Source organism: Cenococcum geophilum, assembly GCF_001692895.1.
Source record: "Cenococcum geophilum 1.58 unplaced genomic scaffold K441scaffold_73, whole genome shotgun sequence".
In the NCBI taxonomy this organism is placed as follows: Eukaryota; Fungi; Ascomycota; class Dothideomycetes; order Gloniales; family Gloniaceae; genus Cenococcum; species Cenococcum geophilum.
In genome coordinates, this window is record NW_027137631.1 from 146,498 (window position 1) to 163,784 (window position 17,287).

Here is a 17,287-nt window from a genome sequence, read left to right on the forward strand (position 1 = left end):
AGACACGCCCCAACCTAGATAATATTAGATACATCTATGCCATTAATTTCACCTAGTTCTGTAAATAAAAAGACATAAAAGTAATAAGGATCTATATAGCAGAGCTAGTAGAACTGGTTAAATAAGAAAAATACCGATAGCTACTTAAAGAACTGCCTATAGGCCTAGTAGAAGTACCAAACCTATTAAAAAGGTCTTTCCGCTGGCTAGTAGAAGGCGATTATATAATAAAGGAAGCCCGAAAAGCGCTACCCCCTTATTTTTATAACTTCCTTAAAACAAACCTAAAAACTAAGTCTAAGTTTCTACGCTAAAAGATAGTTAATACTAATATCGAAAAATTTCTAAAAGGTAAACCAGGATTAACCCGTAGAGATATTTTATAACGCCTACTAAAAGAGTTTCGCAAATATATTAAACACTTCCTCCTTAAAAACGCAGAGAAGCTGCCTCCTTACCAACCATAGGACCACAAAATTAAAATTATGCCCGGAAAGTAGGCCCTATATTATAAAAACAAACCACTCTTACCCGCTAAACTTAGTTGTATAAAGAAGTGGATTAATAAGATACTGGATAAGGGTTTTATCCGCGAATTAACCTTACTAGCCGCTATATTCCTCCTCCTTATAGCAAAACCTAGCGGCGGTATATAAATCTGCTATAACTACTAAGGCCTAAACATAGTTACTATAAAAAATCAGTACCTATTGCCACTAGTCCGTGAGATACTTAACGCACTTTATAGTGCTAAGTACTTTACTAAGCTTAACGTAATTACTGCGTTTAACCGGATCTGGATTACGGAAGGCTATAAGTAGCTTACAGTATTTATTACCCGGTTTAGACTCTATAAGATATTAGTTATACTATTTAGTCTCTATAACGCGCCCACTATATTCTAAAACTATATTAACTATATTTTATATAACGCCCTTAACGACTACTGCACTATATACCTTAATAATATCCTTGTCTTCTTAAAAACACGCGCTAAGCATATAAAATATATAAATAAAATTATCTAGAGACTTAGTAATGCTAGACTCTAAATTAATATTAATAAGTCTGAGTTCTACGCTATAAAAACAAAATACTTTGGCTTAATTATCTTAACTAACGGTATAACTATAGACCCTAAGAAGGTATAGGCCCTACAAGAATAGAAGGACCCGACGTTAGTTAAAAAACTATAGCAATTTCTCGGCTTTACGAACTTCTACCAACGATTTATCTAAGGCTATTCTAAGGTAGTTAAGCCTATGACTAGGCTACTAAAGAAAAGCACTAACTAGTTATAGAGCCCTAATTAAGTACAGGCGTTCCAAACCCTAAAAATAGCGTTTACTATAGCACCGGTTTTAGCGTACTATAACTATATAAAGAAGACTGTAGTAGAGATAGACGCCTCAAACTAGGCTTTAGGAGGAGTGCTCTATTAGGCTAGCGAAGATAGCAAACTTAAGCTAGTCGCGTTCTTCTCCGTTAAGTACTCCGCCCCTAAATATAACTATAAGATATATAATAAGGAGCTCCTAGTAATTATAAAAGTACTAAAAGAATAGTATCCCGAACTGCAAGGAACCGAGTAACCGTTTAAGATTATTACGGACCATAAGAACCTCTAGACCTTTATAATAACAAAACAACTAAACTAGCGCTAAGTCCGTTAGGCTAAGTTCCTCTCTTAGTTTAACTTTGTTATTACCTATAGGCCTAGCACTAAAGCTATAATTCTAGACACTCTTAGCCGCCTCCTAGGCGTAGCACCTGCTGACGCTAGTAATAAACGCCTATAATACTAAGACCGCGTTGTCTTACTACTAAAGAAAGTCGACCTTACTATCCTAGAAGAGCTGCTAAGTAAATCCTAAGACTAGAGCGTTAAAGACTTTATAGTAGTAATGGACCTAAAGCCTAAAAAAAAACCCTTAAGGAGCTTATTAAGAATACCTATAAGGAGAATAAACTCGCTAGGGATATATTGGCTGCGCTACGCGAACAGGAAGGCCGTAAAGTACGCCGTTAGCCCAAGCAGATTAGGAAGTTACTCCGCTGTAATAAATCCAAATATTCAATTGTTGACGGCCTAATCTATTATAGGAATTAAGTATTTGTCCCTAATTTGCCTGAACTCCAACTAGAAGTTATATACTATACGTATAGTTTAGGTCCTGCGGGCCACCTAGGCCACGTTAAGACACTAAACCTCCTTAATCGAACTTATTAGTGGCCAGGTATTTTATAGTTCATAGCTACCTTTATAAAAAACTACGCTCTCTACTTTCGTATAAAGACCCTACGCTTAGCACCGCCTGGTTTTCTAAAACTACTAGAACTACTAGTCCGCCCGTAGACTAATATCTCTATTAACTACGTTGTTGACCTACTTAAGTGCCTTTATAACGGCAAAACATATAAATATATCTTTATCGTTGTTGACCGCCTAACGAAGATAAGACACTTTATTCCTATTACTAGCCTAAATACTAAGGAGCTTATTAAAGCATTTATCTATACTATCTATAAGTTATACGGTGCTCTAAATACTATCGTTTCTAATAAAGGCTCTTTATTCGTTTTTAACTTCTAGCGTCGCCTAAACTAGCGCCTAAAGGTAACCCTAAGCCCTAGTTCTGTATAGCACCCTAAAACAGATAGCTAAACCGAGATTATTAATGCAGTAATAAATAAGTACCTATGCGCCTTCGTAAGCTTCACCCAAGATAACTGGGTAGATTAGCTCCCCCTTACTAAGTTTGCTATAAATAACTAGGTTAACAAGACCACGGAATTCTTACCATTCTTCGCCAACTATGGCTATAACCTACGTCTAGGCGTTAAACCAGCGGGCCCCTAGCTATTAGCCCTATCCGTATATATAAAGAAAGAGTACCTATAAGCTAATACTATTATAAACCGCTTTAAGCGTATCCTAACTTAGCTTAAGGCCCTAGCCCATATCTCCTAGCAACGCTATAAAGATAACGCTAATATAAAACGGGATAAAGGTATAATATTTAAAAAGGATAATATAGTTATAGTTAGCCTTAAAAATATAAAGACTAACTAGCCTAAGAGGAAGTGGGATAATAATTAGAATAGACCTTAGCCCGTCTTAGCTACCTATAAAGGGGTAGTTATAGTAGACCTCCCAGACTATATTCGCGTTAATAAGTCTTTCTATATATTAAAAGTCCGCCTCTAGTTCCCTAAAGAGATCCCTAGCTAAGCACGCATTAATAAGGAGGAACGTTGTAATATTACAGGTAGGATAGCTAAAAGGGACAATAACGGCAATATTATAGACAAGTGGGAGTTTAAGAAGATCCTTAATGTATATAATAAACAAATAGATAAGCATGGCTTAATATACTATATTAAGTGGAAGTATTATAATAAAGAAACCTAGAAACCCAAGAAATTCCTAAAAGGGTGCGAGCGCGCACTACTTAAGTTTTATAAGCAACACCCTAAGAAGCTAAAACCCCTAGACTGGGCATAAAATAAGGGAGAGTTATTACGCCGAGGTCGATTATATAATAGTTAAGATATTATAGAACTTTAACCACCGGTTAAAGTTATCTAATTAGTTAGATTCTTATAAAAGGCGCAGCGCTAGACCAATTCGGAGGGCGGTGTGGAATTCTGCTGACTCCATTCACTAAGCCGACCAATTAGGATTTTCTATCCCTGGGATAGAAAATCGCGTATTACCTATTTTTAGAGTTACTTATTCGGTTTGGAGTTACCTATTCAGTTTGGGGACCAAACCTTTTAGGGGAGGGGAGTACTGTTACGGCACTGACTTGTCGCATACTGTTCTATACTGTCTTATACTGTTTCCTACCGTTAGCTAGCCCACCACTAGCGCCTCAGCGGCTGGCCCTACTATTCGTATACGATACCCCTTTTCACCTTCTTCTCCTCTTCATACCACAACATAGTTATTTAGTCTACTTCATTGCAGCACCGTGACAGCCATTACGTCTATACGTATTCAATAGCTTTAAATTAACGGCATCTACCTCTAGCGTCCCCCCTTCCTCCTATATAGCATAGTAACCAAACTATATACGCCCCAGAAGGCCTATAATAAGCCTCTTATTTACTATCCTACCTAATAGCCTAGACTTACCCGCGTAGTATTTTATCTTCCTCTATATTTTTAGCTAGGGATATATATAGGGGACCTAGGTTAGGGCCCTAGGATAAGACACCTAGTTCTATAATAGTTTAAATTCGTCCCACTAATCCTTTAGGGTGGAAATTATACTATAAGTAGGAGGACTATAGACGTATATATATATATAGGGCATTTAAATAGGAGTAAGGGCAGCATAATATCAATTATATAGTATTCTTAATTTAGATAGAAGTATAGTATAAGCGGCAGATAGGCAATTAGGACACCCCCTTATAGGAGTCTTAGAGCAGCGACCTAGCGGTATTTTTCCTCCCGTCAACATAGTACGGGCGTACTACCTAAAGGGGTACACACTATATTACCTCTCACGTCGCCCGTTTTAAAGGGTTTTTATACCTAACTTATTGGTATTTATCTGCATAGACTAAGCTTGGGACTATATTAGGCATTAAATAAGATCAAATAATAAATAGTATAATTACCTACCTTTATTAAACTAAGACTTTAATAATTAAGTACTTAAAGGAAAATATAATAAACTATATCTTTATAGAGGTAAGTAACGCGGTATTTAGTAATAATTTGGTTTATAAAAAGAGTATAGAAAGATATCTATTTACTCTATTTAGGGGACTAATTAACTAGTAATTAAATAAGTAAAGATTAGTAATAAAATTAAGCATAAAAGTAGAGCTCTTAGCTCCATTGCATACGGCTACTAACTTAATTTAATAGTACTAATTCTTTAAAGAAGTTAGATTTAACACTAAGGAGAAGTAGTAATGTGTTATAATAATATAAAGAAATTTAATTCCTAATCAAAAATAACGCTAAGCTTAATACTAAGCCCCGATACGTTAATATCTATTACTACTAGCTCTGCTAAAAAGTTCGTAAAGGAGGGATTAATATTAAATAGATACCTACTACTAATATAATAGTAAACGGGTTAATAAAGGCTCTACCTCGTTAAAGTATAAGACGTTCGTTTAATAATTAAATCTCGTTAATATTAAAGATCTAATTTAATTCGATTTAGATAATATTTAAGTCAGGTAGCTACATAGGGGATTTCTTTAACTTAATACTAAATTAGTATCGTGACCTTTTATATTTCTATAGCAGGGGTGTGTTAACCTAAATTGGATTTCTATTACCTATTACCGACTAAGTGGCAATATCGACTGGGTGGCAATTGAGTAATAATTACAGATCGTCGTTGGCATCGCCGTCAGTCTTTTGCCAACTACCTTATGTATATAGATAGCTTCTAGAGCCAGCTTCAAGGGAAAGAGTTCTCATCCTTTGATCGTCCTGTTCGATATGTTGGGTCATCACCTTCTTCGACGCTCATGGACAAACAAGATGAGATTCTATACATTGCATTCACGAGTGGTCTGACCCTTGCTTTAAAGCCGTAGTAATCTCGGTGTAGTATCTCAGCGCCAATGCTGCCTATACTTTTACAACCATCCAAGCAAAACACGCACCAGCAATAATTATGCGCCGACCTGCCAAACGTCTATAACTCATCTATGATCCTTACTGGCGGTTTCTCTTTCCCAGCTTCTTGATCCTCATCTGGCGACTTCTCCAAATCCCCGGCCTTAGCCCGCCTTGCTAAAGCCGCAATCTCCTCATCGTACAATGTCCACTCCGGTACTTGTCTTCTCGCTCGTTCCAACTTTGGCTCCTTCGTCTGGGGATTGTTGCATAGATCGATCGTCTTCGCATCCTTCAAGCTCTCATCACTGCACCATGTCTCACACCACAACCATTGTTGGGGTAGGCTGTGGATAGGTAACTGCATCTGCATATTATTTGGCAGATCTTGGTCCAGATTACTTAAACTATTCGGATCGGCAGACAACTGGTGGTATTGCTGCCTTAAGCGATCACCCGCCGCGATTTGGCGGAAGCGCTTCAAATCGACCACATAAAGTGCGCTAATATGATACGGCAGACCACGAAGAAAGTTCTTCCAGTAGCCTTGCTTCCAGAAACGGAAGCCTTCCATCTCGGTCCGGCTATCACACATGGGTGTGAAACCATAAGGAGCGCCTTGAAGGTCATGGGTGACTAGTTCATACATGTCTGTACGCACGATCTGATCGGCATCGACGAAGATGACCTTGTCCAGGTCTAGAGGAAACAGAACATCCAAGAACAGAATCTTGTAGCCCCAGATTTCTCGCTGCTTCTCCTTTTGCCCTCGGAGCCAGTGCGGCCATTTGTAAGTTACCATCTCGAATTCAAAGCCATGTTCAGCTGCCATTGTTGGAAGAAATGATTTGAAGGATGGCGACAGAAACTGCTCAATGAACCAAAACTTTACTGTGTGCTTTGTGTGTTTCATGACGCTCAGCATCATGATGTTTAGCATGCGCTCGTACAGATGACCGCTAGCCACGGAGAAAATGTTAATATCTGCTTGGACTCCTGATCTAGCATCAGTGGACAATCCTGTCTTGGAGAAGATGGAGGACCATAATTTCGAACCTTTGGATATTATCTTGCCAGTGTTGATGCCTGAGAGCCCAACTTTGGAGAGGAACTGGTTTGCTAGTTGGGTACCTTTCGCGGCAAGATCAGTGACAACAGTACTAGGAGCGTCTAGAACATCTGCTTCTTCCTTCCCTGGTTTCCTGGATAATTGAGGAAATAATGTGGTGCCCTGGAAGCTCATCAAGGCGATCTCCGTCGTGTCATCTCTAACCTGAGGACCATAACCCTTAGTCCCAGCACTGTCGATATTGAAGATCTCCTGGCTACGTCCACTCTTGAGCTCAATTTTGAAGAACCCGGGATTGGCTTTGAACTGGAAGTATCCTAGGTTGGCCATAATAATGGTATCAGCGAAATGAGGTTGCTTTGCTGTGCCTAGTACTAGTTCTGCTCCTCTCGGAGGGGTCCCGCTGGTGATATCCCGAGAATGCCCTTCGATCAGAATGTTCTCCAATTCATAGACGGCATCAATCTCGCCTTGGCCATTCAAGGAACTTAGTTTAATATTATCTAGGTCATGAATACATTCCTCTGGAGCAACGAGCCAGGATGGCGGTACATCCATACCCATGGTCAGCAGAGCTTCGGCTGGAATACCTGCAAATAGTGCCTGCAGGTCTCGCATAGAACCATCCTCTCCAAAAGTGGGCTTTGACTCTAGAATGTAACGGTAGAACCGTTTTACAGGAAGTTCTTCCAATCGGTCTCTTGGATTTAGGAACAGACGCATGTGGACACCACTTAATTCAGAGAGGACTTTCAGAATTGGAATCCATCGCTGAGCGACTTCAGATGCAGGATCAACAGCAGCGACAACCTGAATTATAGCTGTATCAAGATCACCAGTGATGATTGTAGTATGTGATGAATTCCATCTGTTGTAGACTTCCATTCTTACGGTTGAGGCAGATTCGAATACGCCATCTGGCACATCGGATACTGTTGAGATTGCAATGAGGGATGATATTTTGGCGGCAGTTAAAGGGGAATCGATTTTCTCGGAAAGCTGGAGAGTTTTTATTGCCTTTGCTGCAGGCTGGATCCGTTTATTGTTTTCATAGGCCAGAAGAGAGTCAAAATCCTCCTTATCAAACGGCCGATGATTATCAATTGGCCCAACCAGCCTGCCGTCCAGAATAAGGCCTTCCTGACCCCTTTTAAGGCCCAATGACTTAACAAGTGCTTGCATTGTATTCCAGTAGGACTTCGAATGGTTGGAGTCGCCTGACAGTTCTCTCTGGGCTACTAAGGTTTTTAGATCATCAGCGTTTAACGGAAGTCCTTTTTGTGTCAATTGAAACAAACGCTCTGCAGTAGCTGATTTCTCAGATACTTGGTTAGGATTGTGGATGAACACGGTCTCCACGTTCTCATGTGTTATGCGGAACTCGATTGCCTCAGAAAGCAGACGGGATCCTGAGGGCGAATCGAAGTCTCCCACGACCATCAAGTATGCCCATTCCCCTTTATCCGCAACATTTACAGCTGCTAAGCAAGGTAATTGAGAGAAAATCTCTGGGTGTGTCGCGTGAATTTTCGTCATGTCGAGTAGAGTAATATTCTTTTCATTCTCTGGTATGACTAGTGGATTGCGTTTGAGCGATGCCTGGAAGAGGAAGTATGAAGGCAGCCAGCTATCCTCATTGAAGATTTCTTCGAAGACACTCCTCTGTATCGAACGAAGGTCGAGGCTGACTCTGGTACTCAATGAGTGGAGCCAGTCGTCGTTGCGAGCCACCGGGACTCCATTAACGAAGATTGGCGCATCAGAGTCGTCAGCAGCAAGTCTTACTAAGTACGTCTTTGCGCTCGCAAGCTGTTTCTCTAGATCCTCAAGTTGGAGTATCTCCTGTAACTGGAGCGGCGAATGATCTTTACGTAGTTTTTGGTGTTTTATTACAGAATCAAATATTGCTTTATCAGGATTTGATAACTTATTACTCGTCGCCGACTAGATTAATTAGTAAAGACTAAAATAATCCAGAAGCTTTCAACTTACAGCCTGAAGATAGCCTATGACAGCAGCCAGACCATAATAATCAAGGAGGTAGTATATGACCTTGGCTTGCGCCGCTGCACTAGGTGTCGTCGTTTGCGGGACGAGACCCCAACGAATGGGAATTTTCCGCTTTACTAAGCCTTGCAAGGTGTCGACGACTACGGTGACATCTTTGGGGTTAGAAAAGTCAGTGGGGACAATTGAGTTATGGATGTCTCTCCTGACAGAAGGTAGTTGTCCCGGATAAGTCCTTTGAAGTAGCTGTAGCATAGTTAGTAAAGAAGTTAGTGATTCTCGTATTATAGACATACAGCGGCAAGGCTCGTCGGCCAGTCATCATATCTTTTGTCCTTAGCGATATCATTCAGCCACATAATAACATTACCCCCTTCTGTCTCATCTCTAAAGTCGTATCGCTGTGGTTCATCATCCGTTTGAGCTTCAGAAATAGCTGAATTGGATAAGATGCTAATTGCTTCGGGTCCAGAAAACCCGAGCTCTCGGATGCCATTTATTAACGTGCGCTCCCGTCGAAGATGTTCAAGAAGAGAGAATGCATCGACGTCTCGAGCGGTAACCTGAACACCATTAATCCAGATAATGTTGTATCCGGCTGGAAGCAGCTGTTCGCGGTTGCCACGATGCTCATTGAGGAATTCTGTTGAAGCATTATGTGTGCTTATGGTGGAAGAATGTTTGGGGAAGTCTTGAGACAATTTTAGCAGCGTGTCTAAAGGCTGACCGCTACTCATGACAAAGCTCGCGGCATTGACACCTAGGGTTGATAATTCGGAAGCCGAAAGCGGCTTCAAGTCAGCAACCTCTTCATCTTGAAGACTATCTTGAAGAGGCTTTTGCGTATTCTTGTCTCCCGACTGTTCTGCTGGCCGGTCATCAATGACAATGTAGTCCGTCCTTTTCAAGGCTAATTCTACGCCATATCCACTGACAACCAAAGGCGACTTTGGGCTTGCTAAAGAGGGCTTATAGCGAACCCTGTATGAAGTCTTGCCATCCTTGGCCGTGCGACTGACGAGTCGGTGGAATTTGGAGAAGGCAGAGGATGTTATATCTGCATATAGAATGGAGGAGAGAGCGTTGGAGCCATCTCCGAGAATTCGATCAAATGGAAGAGGGTCGACCCTAAACCGAGATCAGCATCTGTGGGTTACAATGTTGATATTGGAAATACCTCGAATCCTTCATTGCACCATGCTCCACGTCTAATTGTGGAGAACAGAACTGTTTACCATTAAATGCTACCCATACTTCGCAGTCTGTGCCTTGCACTGCTTGCAGCGATGGTTCCACCGAAGTATTGTAGAATTGGTAGTGGGCTTCTATTCGTGGGGCCGCGGAATGTATAGACAGGGCGAATTGAAAGGAGGAGAGAACCTCTGGGTCTGTGATGTGACCGTCATTTTGCAAAAGCTCCAAAAACTTCGTATAGAGTTCATGGTCTGTGGAAGCTTGCTGGAAGTAGCCTTCTGCTATGCGGTCGAGGAGAGGAAAGTATGCTGTTGAATTCTCTTCCACAGCAGTCTCTCTACGATACGTCAGACTTTATCCTCTTGAAGGGACAGGGCACCCACAGCAGTTCTACCAGGTACGGCGGGGCATTGAAGGAAGCCTTCAAAGCGACATTGATACTGGGGCTCCCTAGAGTACAAAGGGGCTTGAGGGCGCTGAGAAACAAGAGAGTTTCTATCCTCAGCGGCCACCAGCTTTTTCGCATAGCTCAGTGAGCTCTATAGAGCTGATCGACGGGATAATAAAGCCTTTGAAAGATTTTTAGACTACTACCCTGGTTGATGTTGGGTGTTGCTCAGCTCTGTATTTATGGGAAGTTGCAACGTATGGCATTTCGTCGGAGGCGCGCTGTTTATTCTCAGAGCTGCATCACGCTCATAACCGCGATCAAGCTCAATAATACGAACTCAATGAGTGAATATCGCAAAGCTGTTTATGGATGTCACAATATGAGAATATTGTGACCGGTATTGAGTGATGTGTAAATTTCTACCTGTCAAAGCTATCCGCGAGCAATCGATTACACGCGAACGCACGGACTCGATCGTCATTGAATCTCGAGCTTCAGCGCGTCACTAAAGTTACAGCTGCCAAACCATGTTATCTCACTCATTCAGGGTTACACCTGGATTTTCCTTTCAAAGAATATTCATTTGTCAAGCATGCATCCGTCAGGCCAGAAGTCAACAGCAATTGACAGCAATTAAACCCAGTTCATTATTCCAAAGACATTTACTGCACACCAGCACCACCCCGGAAGACATTTTGCCCTTCAGGAAACAGCTCAAAGATGAAGCTAAAAGGAAATGGCTAGAGGGAAATTATAAGGTTTCAAAAAAGAATTTCAAAGGACGTGATCCAAGGTTGGAGAAATGGGAGTTGACGGTTGGAATCGAGATACATGCAGAGCTTAACACTGCTCGAAAGCTTTTCTCAAGTGCTGCTACATCGAGTAGTGACGTACCAAACACTCGTGTTGCTCTATTCGATGTTGCTTTCCCTGGAGCGCAGCCTCATTTCCAAAGAGAGACACTAATACCTGCATTGCGCGCCGCGATAGCCCTTCATTGCGAAATCCAACCCAGGAGCAGCTTTGACAGGAAGCATTACTTCTATCAAGACCAACCCGCTGGATATCAGATCACACAATACTACGGTACAACTCTGGCAATTTTAGTCGCACCAAATATGCTGATAGATGATCTTAGAACCATTTGCGAAAGATGGACACATCACTCTCTACGATCATGACGGTATTGCTCCTGAAGATGGTGAATCTATTACAATAGGCATAAAGCAGATTCAGATGGAACAAGACACAGCCAAAACTATCCAACAGCCGCCCTCTACCCATTTATTGGATTTCAATCGTGTTTCCCACCCGCTTATTGAGATCATAACTCTCCCTCACATCCACCACGCTTCAACTGCTGCCGCGTGTGTTCGCAAAATACAATCGATACTCAAGACTGTCAATGCTGTGACAACTGGAATGGAAATGGGAGGTCTAAGAGCCGATGTTAACGTTTCCGTGAGAGAACGGCAACGTTTGCCAGAGGCGGGGCCAGGAAAATCCTATTACGGAGTTACGGGACTAGGACAGCGAACGGAGATTAAGAATCTGAGCAGCTTCAAGGCTGTGGAAGACGCAATTATTGCTGAGAGAGACCGGCAAATTGATGTTCTCGAAGCGGGTGGGGTAATTGAGGGTGAAACACGGGGATGGACGCTTGGAAGTACAGAAACGAGGAAGTTAAGAGGAAAAGAGGGTGAGATTGACTATCGCTATATGCCGGATCCGGACCTTGAACCCGTAATAATTGGAGAGGTTGGTGTTGGTGGAACGTTCTGCTGTTTCTGCGCTCACATTGGGATTGCAGGACATCATTCAGCATCTTCGAGAATGCTTACCAATGTTACCAGACGATATCACAAACATGCTTGTCCAATCGTCTGAATATGGATTGACGATAAAAGATGCGAAAACTCTTATTGCGCTTAATGACGGTGATCGCCTTGAATATTATCTTGACATTGTGGAAATTCTTGGAAAGGAGTTCTCAGAAAACGCACAGTCTTTAGAAAAAGTGGGAAAGATAGCAAATAACTGGTGAGATTTTTCTTTCTTTGCTCCACTTTCTCTTTCTTCTCATCCTTCTATTCCTTCTCTCATAGTCACATGTCGTTGCATTTTGGAACATTTTAGAACCACGACCGGACCTGCAACCTTCGATTTAAGAATTGCACTTTTAGGCTGTCCTTTCACATACGGCCAGAGGTGATTGAGAACAGGCCGTCCCGTCCGCTCCGGCTTACTTAAGGAATCAACCGGCGGATTAGTAGTTAGGTGGGTGACCACTAGCGAATCCCCGCTGCTGTATGTTTTTTGGCTTTTTTTTGGCCTCGGTTGCCTTTAAAAAATCACGGGAAGCCTGATGTCTAGTATTAAGCTAAGCGGGGGGCCTTACCACCGTCCGATCAGTTGAGCTCACTATGCTAAAAGGTCGGCCCACTACCTCCGGTCCCCCGATATTGCAAAGGAAGCAAGTATGTTCCGGGAGTTACAGCAGTAATATTGTTGAGATACACTCCTGCATGAGGAAACGGACGTCCCTGTCAAATCCCGCTAAGACTTGCCTTTTGTTTTGCCACCAGGCCCATCAATTTTATAGAGTTCCTAATGGCAAAATCCGCGAGAGGAAATGTTTCCTTCCACAACTAGCTAAGCGGCTCACTTGTCTATGAAAGCTAACGCAGCGACGCCGCAACTCCATTTACTACTGTATATATGCTGAAGTGGAAATGTTTCAGAAAATAGTTTATTCTTTTTATTCTCTCTTTGGCTTCTCTAACTGGTTTACAAAATTTCCGCAGTTTTATCAAATTACGCAATTACTCTTGCCTTCTTTTTTCTTCTGCAACCTTTTTGACGGCATGAACTGACTGATCAAGGGTCCTTCACGAACTTGGTGGTCTCTTTGCGACCGCAGAGCGAGACTGGTCACATACAACGGTACCTCCGGAAAAACTCGCATCCATCATCCTCCATTTGATCCAGCGCCACATTACTGGCCGGACCGCAAAGTTGTTACTCTCGACCATTTTCTACGGTGACTCCCGCTCAGTCAAGCAAATCATCGAAGATGAAAACATGACTCTTCGCCCAATGTCTCGTGAAGAATACCTTTCTTTCGCACAGGAGCTGCTTGACGAAAATCTAGGCATGGCAAATGCGATCAAAGAAAAGCGCCAGCATGGAAAAGTGATGTGGTTTGTGGGACAAATGGTGCGTCGTGGAGATGAAGGTAGAGTGGAGGCGGAGAAAGCGGAACAGATCTTGCGTGAGCTGTTAGGTGTCACTCGTTAGAATTTGATGGGTGAATTACTGATGTCGAGTAATTAAGAGTATTACTTGAACTTTATAACCTGTGGGTTGAATGTTCGAATATGACTATACTGACCCAAACATCGACCCACACAATATTTGTTATTAGATTTTCCTCAACAAACAGGCTGGTCCTCAGAGTTAGATCATATTGTCAACAGATTCTAATGCTCTTACATCTAATTTTCAAGCTATCAGATTACCAGTACACGCTAATTGGGCTGCTTGCCAGACCCTATCGAAAGCTGAAAGTCTATATTTTACGTCTAACAATGAGTGAAATATATTCCATACAAAATTGACCACCTGGAGCCGGCTATACATACGACATCAATTAGCGCTTCGCCAATTGTACTAGATATCCCCCTTGCAACCCTGTCACAAGCCTAGGCCTCCCCCAAAGCGACCAAATTTACACTTTAAACGACAAAGATTGAGCGGCCGACGAGCTGTCAGGGAGGCCAGCTCCAAAATGCCAGTTTCTACTGTTGATGAATCCGTCGATTTGAAAATATCAGCCAATGCGTGTGAAGGAGACCGATGGAAGGTCTATGCTCAAAAATCAATGGTTGCGCGGAAGGCTTGGTTATCTGCAAAAGAGGAGATACATAGCACGACGATAGGGCCCGAGCCAGGAATCACGCATAGTCGAAGGATGGAGCTCCATCAGAAACTTCTCCCCGTTCCAGTTGTGCGGAGGCCGCTGCAGTGCGAGAAATCCGTCGTACCGCAGTACGAGTATCTTGACAGTGAAAGCATCTTTAGGGTAAACCCAGGACGCCTTAGCCAGGTTCTAAAGGCATTACCTCTTTGTCTACCTCCTCGATCCGATAATGCTTGGGACCTTTGCGACACACAAAGCATTTCAGAAAGTGAAGAGCCAACATTGGGTACGGCAGCGGCAGCTGTGGAGGTTAAAAAGAATGGTCCCATCTATCGATTATTCAATAGCTTGGTTCATCCAAAGCAGGAAGATTCATCAAATATCAAAGCTCCCCCGATTCCAGCCCGGTCATCTCTGCGCAACCGGAGTGGTCAAACCTCACGGCTCCCAAACCCGTCAGATAAGGTGGTTACCGGCCCTGATACCGCCTCAGATGTCGCATATGGCAAGGGGAGTTTTCAACGTTCCAAACACATGGACGTCCTGCTCCCACACCTTAAATTAGATTTCCCAGCTGGTAATAGCGTTGGCTTTTCTAGAATCCAACTGCAAAAGCCGCAGCCCACAACGAGTGTTATTCTTTCACCCAACTCCGGCACGTCAGAGACGAAGCGCAAACCAGTATCCCGCCTGTCAAAAAAGCGGCCTCAAGTTCCGAACAGCTGCTCCACTTCTCAATTCTCCCAAATCATCACCCAAGAACTCCCCAGTACTAGTATCTCGAATGCCAAGCAAAAATCCACACGCGGTGGCGCCCGTTTGACTCGAGCGGATCCTCAGCGTCGGGAACGCCAAGACTCAGCTGCGCTTGAAGAGTTGAAGACTTCATCGAGTGTCTCCGCTTCTCCCTATACTCTTGCCTTACCTACATTCATTTCCGATAGCGATGAAGAATTCTACATCCTGCCCCGCTCCCTCAGCGATGAGAGCATTCAATTATATGTGTTTCTGGCCGACCTGCCAGCACTGGAAGCGGAGCGGCCCAGATTCGAAGAGATACCGCGGCCGACTTGCGTCCCTAAGAATAGAAACAGTATGGGTGTGGTTGTAGTTGCCATGAGAGATTCCTAAAAAAAAGACCTAGATACGGAGGATACTGACCTGAGTGCTTTGAAAGGGATTAGCAATGTCTAGGTGCTGATAGGCATGCTAGCTATACTTGCTAGAGTATATTGGCTGGAGCATATTTCGGACGGCGATGTTGTTCATTGAACATTTTAATGATGCATTTGCAGACTGTTGTGATATCTCCGATAGATTTTTAAACAAATTTCAGAGCCTGCTGCTGAGTATCTTCCGGAACTCTTAGACTTAGGCCGAAAAAGATTCCAAGTACTTCCGTATAAAAATTGGCCTTGCTATGTTTAAAAAGGCTAGGGAAGCATGGCAAGGAAGCCTCAGAATGAGAAAACAGCTTCATGATTTTGCATAACATTGAGACGCTCAAGATGTTTCAAGTTAGGTTGGTTAAGTATTGAGAATGCCTTGTTACTTGGAGAGTGTATCAAAAGATATACAAGAGGTCCGTCACCATAAGAAAATTCAGGAAATTGTTGTACTTAAGTTTTACGAGAATGGTTCTATTTCTACTCTTTGCATGATTTCTACAATGTCTTGCCTGTTTAATATGCATTTATAGATACTGTGATGTTATCTTCAAATATTAGGAAAGTGGGAATGGCCTCTTGTGCGTACTTACCTTACGAACATGTTTTACATTAAGGAATCAGGTTGGCCTTATTAGCTTGCTTGAATTAAGAGAGGTATAGTTATGGGTATAGTCATCACGTCGTCCAAACGCACCAGGAGGGTTGCTCGAGAGGATCTTCGAGCTTGGTGACAGTCGCCATCTTGGGACGTATGTTCACTCACCAGCAGTGGGCAATACAATTGGTTTGTTCAGGAATGGTTTTGCATTTCTTGATCTATGGAACAAGAATACCATTCCTCAGCCACCACGCTGCAAGAGTCAAATGCCATATAGGCAGACCCTAATGCCCGAAACAATTGTATCCATCCAGCAAGGAACCCAACCGCTTATGCAACCAATTGTATCACACCTCCAGCTTCCTTGATCTTGCGTTCTGCCTCTTTGGAAACATATCTTGCGCGAACGACGATTGGGACATTAGGGATTCTGCCTTTGCCGAGAACCTTTGAGTAGCCAAGGGAAAGGAGGCTGGAAGATTAGGTTAGAAAACCACGAACATCGTTGATTGCGGACTACTCACTCAAGGACGGGAGCGGTGTCGGATTTCTTATCGGAGAGATACTGGTCGCGCTTCTCAGCCGGGACGAGTGACCATAGCTGAAGGAAACAATGGGTTAGTCTATGCTATGCTATTGAGAATCCAAGAAAAGTACCTTGTCGAGGTTGATTACGGGCTTCCAGAACTGGTTTTGTAGCTTGTGGAAGTATCGCATACCGACCTTTCCGAAGTAACCCGGGTGGTATTTCTAAATTTTATCAATACATGCCCATTGCTCGTTGAAAGTGCTTTGGCTCATACATCAATGTTCGTGCGGTGGTGATGCTGACCACCAGCCATACCACGACCACCTGGGTGCTTGCGGTGCTTTCCTACACGACCATGACCGGCCGAGACGTGACCACGGCTGCAGGAAAATAGTCAGCTCTCTGCAATTAAATGAGTGTGCTGAGCGACTGGAGCGTCGCGTTTGAGAGTGTCGGTCGAGGTCCATGAATTGTTGCAGACAAAGAAAGAAAAAGGTATCTTAGACATACTGTTTCCTCGTCTTGCTCAAATGTGTTGGCATGATAGCGACGTTTGACCTTGGAGATAGGAGGATAGATTATCGCTTTGCGGATTCTTCGTTATGGAATTCGTTTAGCAAAATGGTGATCCACTAAGCGAAGTGTGGGCTGACTAAGATGGCGCACTTACATTCACGTGAGTAGGCACGGGCAAAAGTTCCGGGCAGGTAACAGTTGTTGTGGCAAGGTTAGAGTTGTGAATGATTTTGTTTTATGCGGCTGATTATGGTCTCATTGTGCTAAATTCCGACCGTCCCGAGAAGACGCGCCCTGCGATGGAA

The 17,287-nt window shown here is 42.9% G+C and overlaps 4 protein-coding genes across 4 annotated transcripts; 2 read left to right on the forward strand and 2 right to left on the reverse strand.

The window, feature by feature from the left end:
- Positions 1 to 5,669: 5,669 nt before the first annotated feature.
- K441DRAFT_682041 (glycosyltransferase family 24 protein) lies at positions 5,670 to 10,386 on the reverse strand (the record flags this gene model as incomplete). The annotated part of the gene is made up of 5 exons (XM_067651532.1): positions 5,670 to 8,603; positions 8,652 to 8,912; positions 8,963 to 9,794; positions 9,844 to 10,197; positions 10,244 to 10,386. 5 exons carry the CDS (start codon positions 10,384 to 10,386, stop codon positions 5,670 to 5,672), a joined length of 4,524 nt encoding a protein of 1,507 aa, XP_067497623.1.
- Positions 10,387 to 10,767: 381 nt separating this feature from the next.
- K441DRAFT_669543 (Glutamyl-tRNA amidotransferase subunit B, mitochondrial) lies at positions 10,768 to 13,767 on the forward strand. Its single transcript, XM_067650156.1, has 4 exons — positions 10,768 to 11,337; positions 11,390 to 12,009; positions 12,062 to 12,291; positions 13,134 to 13,767. The coding sequence occupies exons 1-4, from the start codon at positions 10,779 to 10,781 to the stop codon at positions 13,546 to 13,548; spliced, it is 1,824 nt and encodes a 607-aa protein (XP_067497624.1). The 5' UTR covers positions 10,768 to 10,778; the 3' UTR covers positions 13,549 to 13,767.
- A 271-nt stretch (positions 13,768 to 14,038) lies between these two features.
- Positions 14,039 to 15,424, forward strand: K441DRAFT_700718 (uncharacterized protein; the record flags this gene model as incomplete). Its single annotated transcript, XM_067653274.1, has 1 exon — positions 14,039 to 15,424. One exon carries the CDS (start codon positions 14,039 to 14,041, stop codon positions 15,299 to 15,301), a length of 1,263 nt encoding a protein of 420 aa, XP_067497625.1. The 3' UTR covers positions 15,302 to 15,424.
- Positions 15,425 to 16,267: 843 nt separating this feature from the next.
- On the reverse strand, positions 16,268 to 17,008 carry K441DRAFT_590439 (uncharacterized protein; the record flags this gene model as incomplete). Its single annotated transcript, XM_067644800.1, has 5 exons — positions 16,268 to 16,409; positions 16,462 to 16,538; positions 16,595 to 16,687; positions 16,741 to 16,846; positions 16,977 to 17,008. The coding sequence occupies 5 exons, from the start codon at positions 17,006 to 17,008 to the stop codon at positions 16,268 to 16,270; spliced, it is 450 nt and encodes a 149-aa protein (XP_067497626.1).
- Between the last annotated feature and the right edge of the window lie 279 nt (positions 17,009 to 17,287).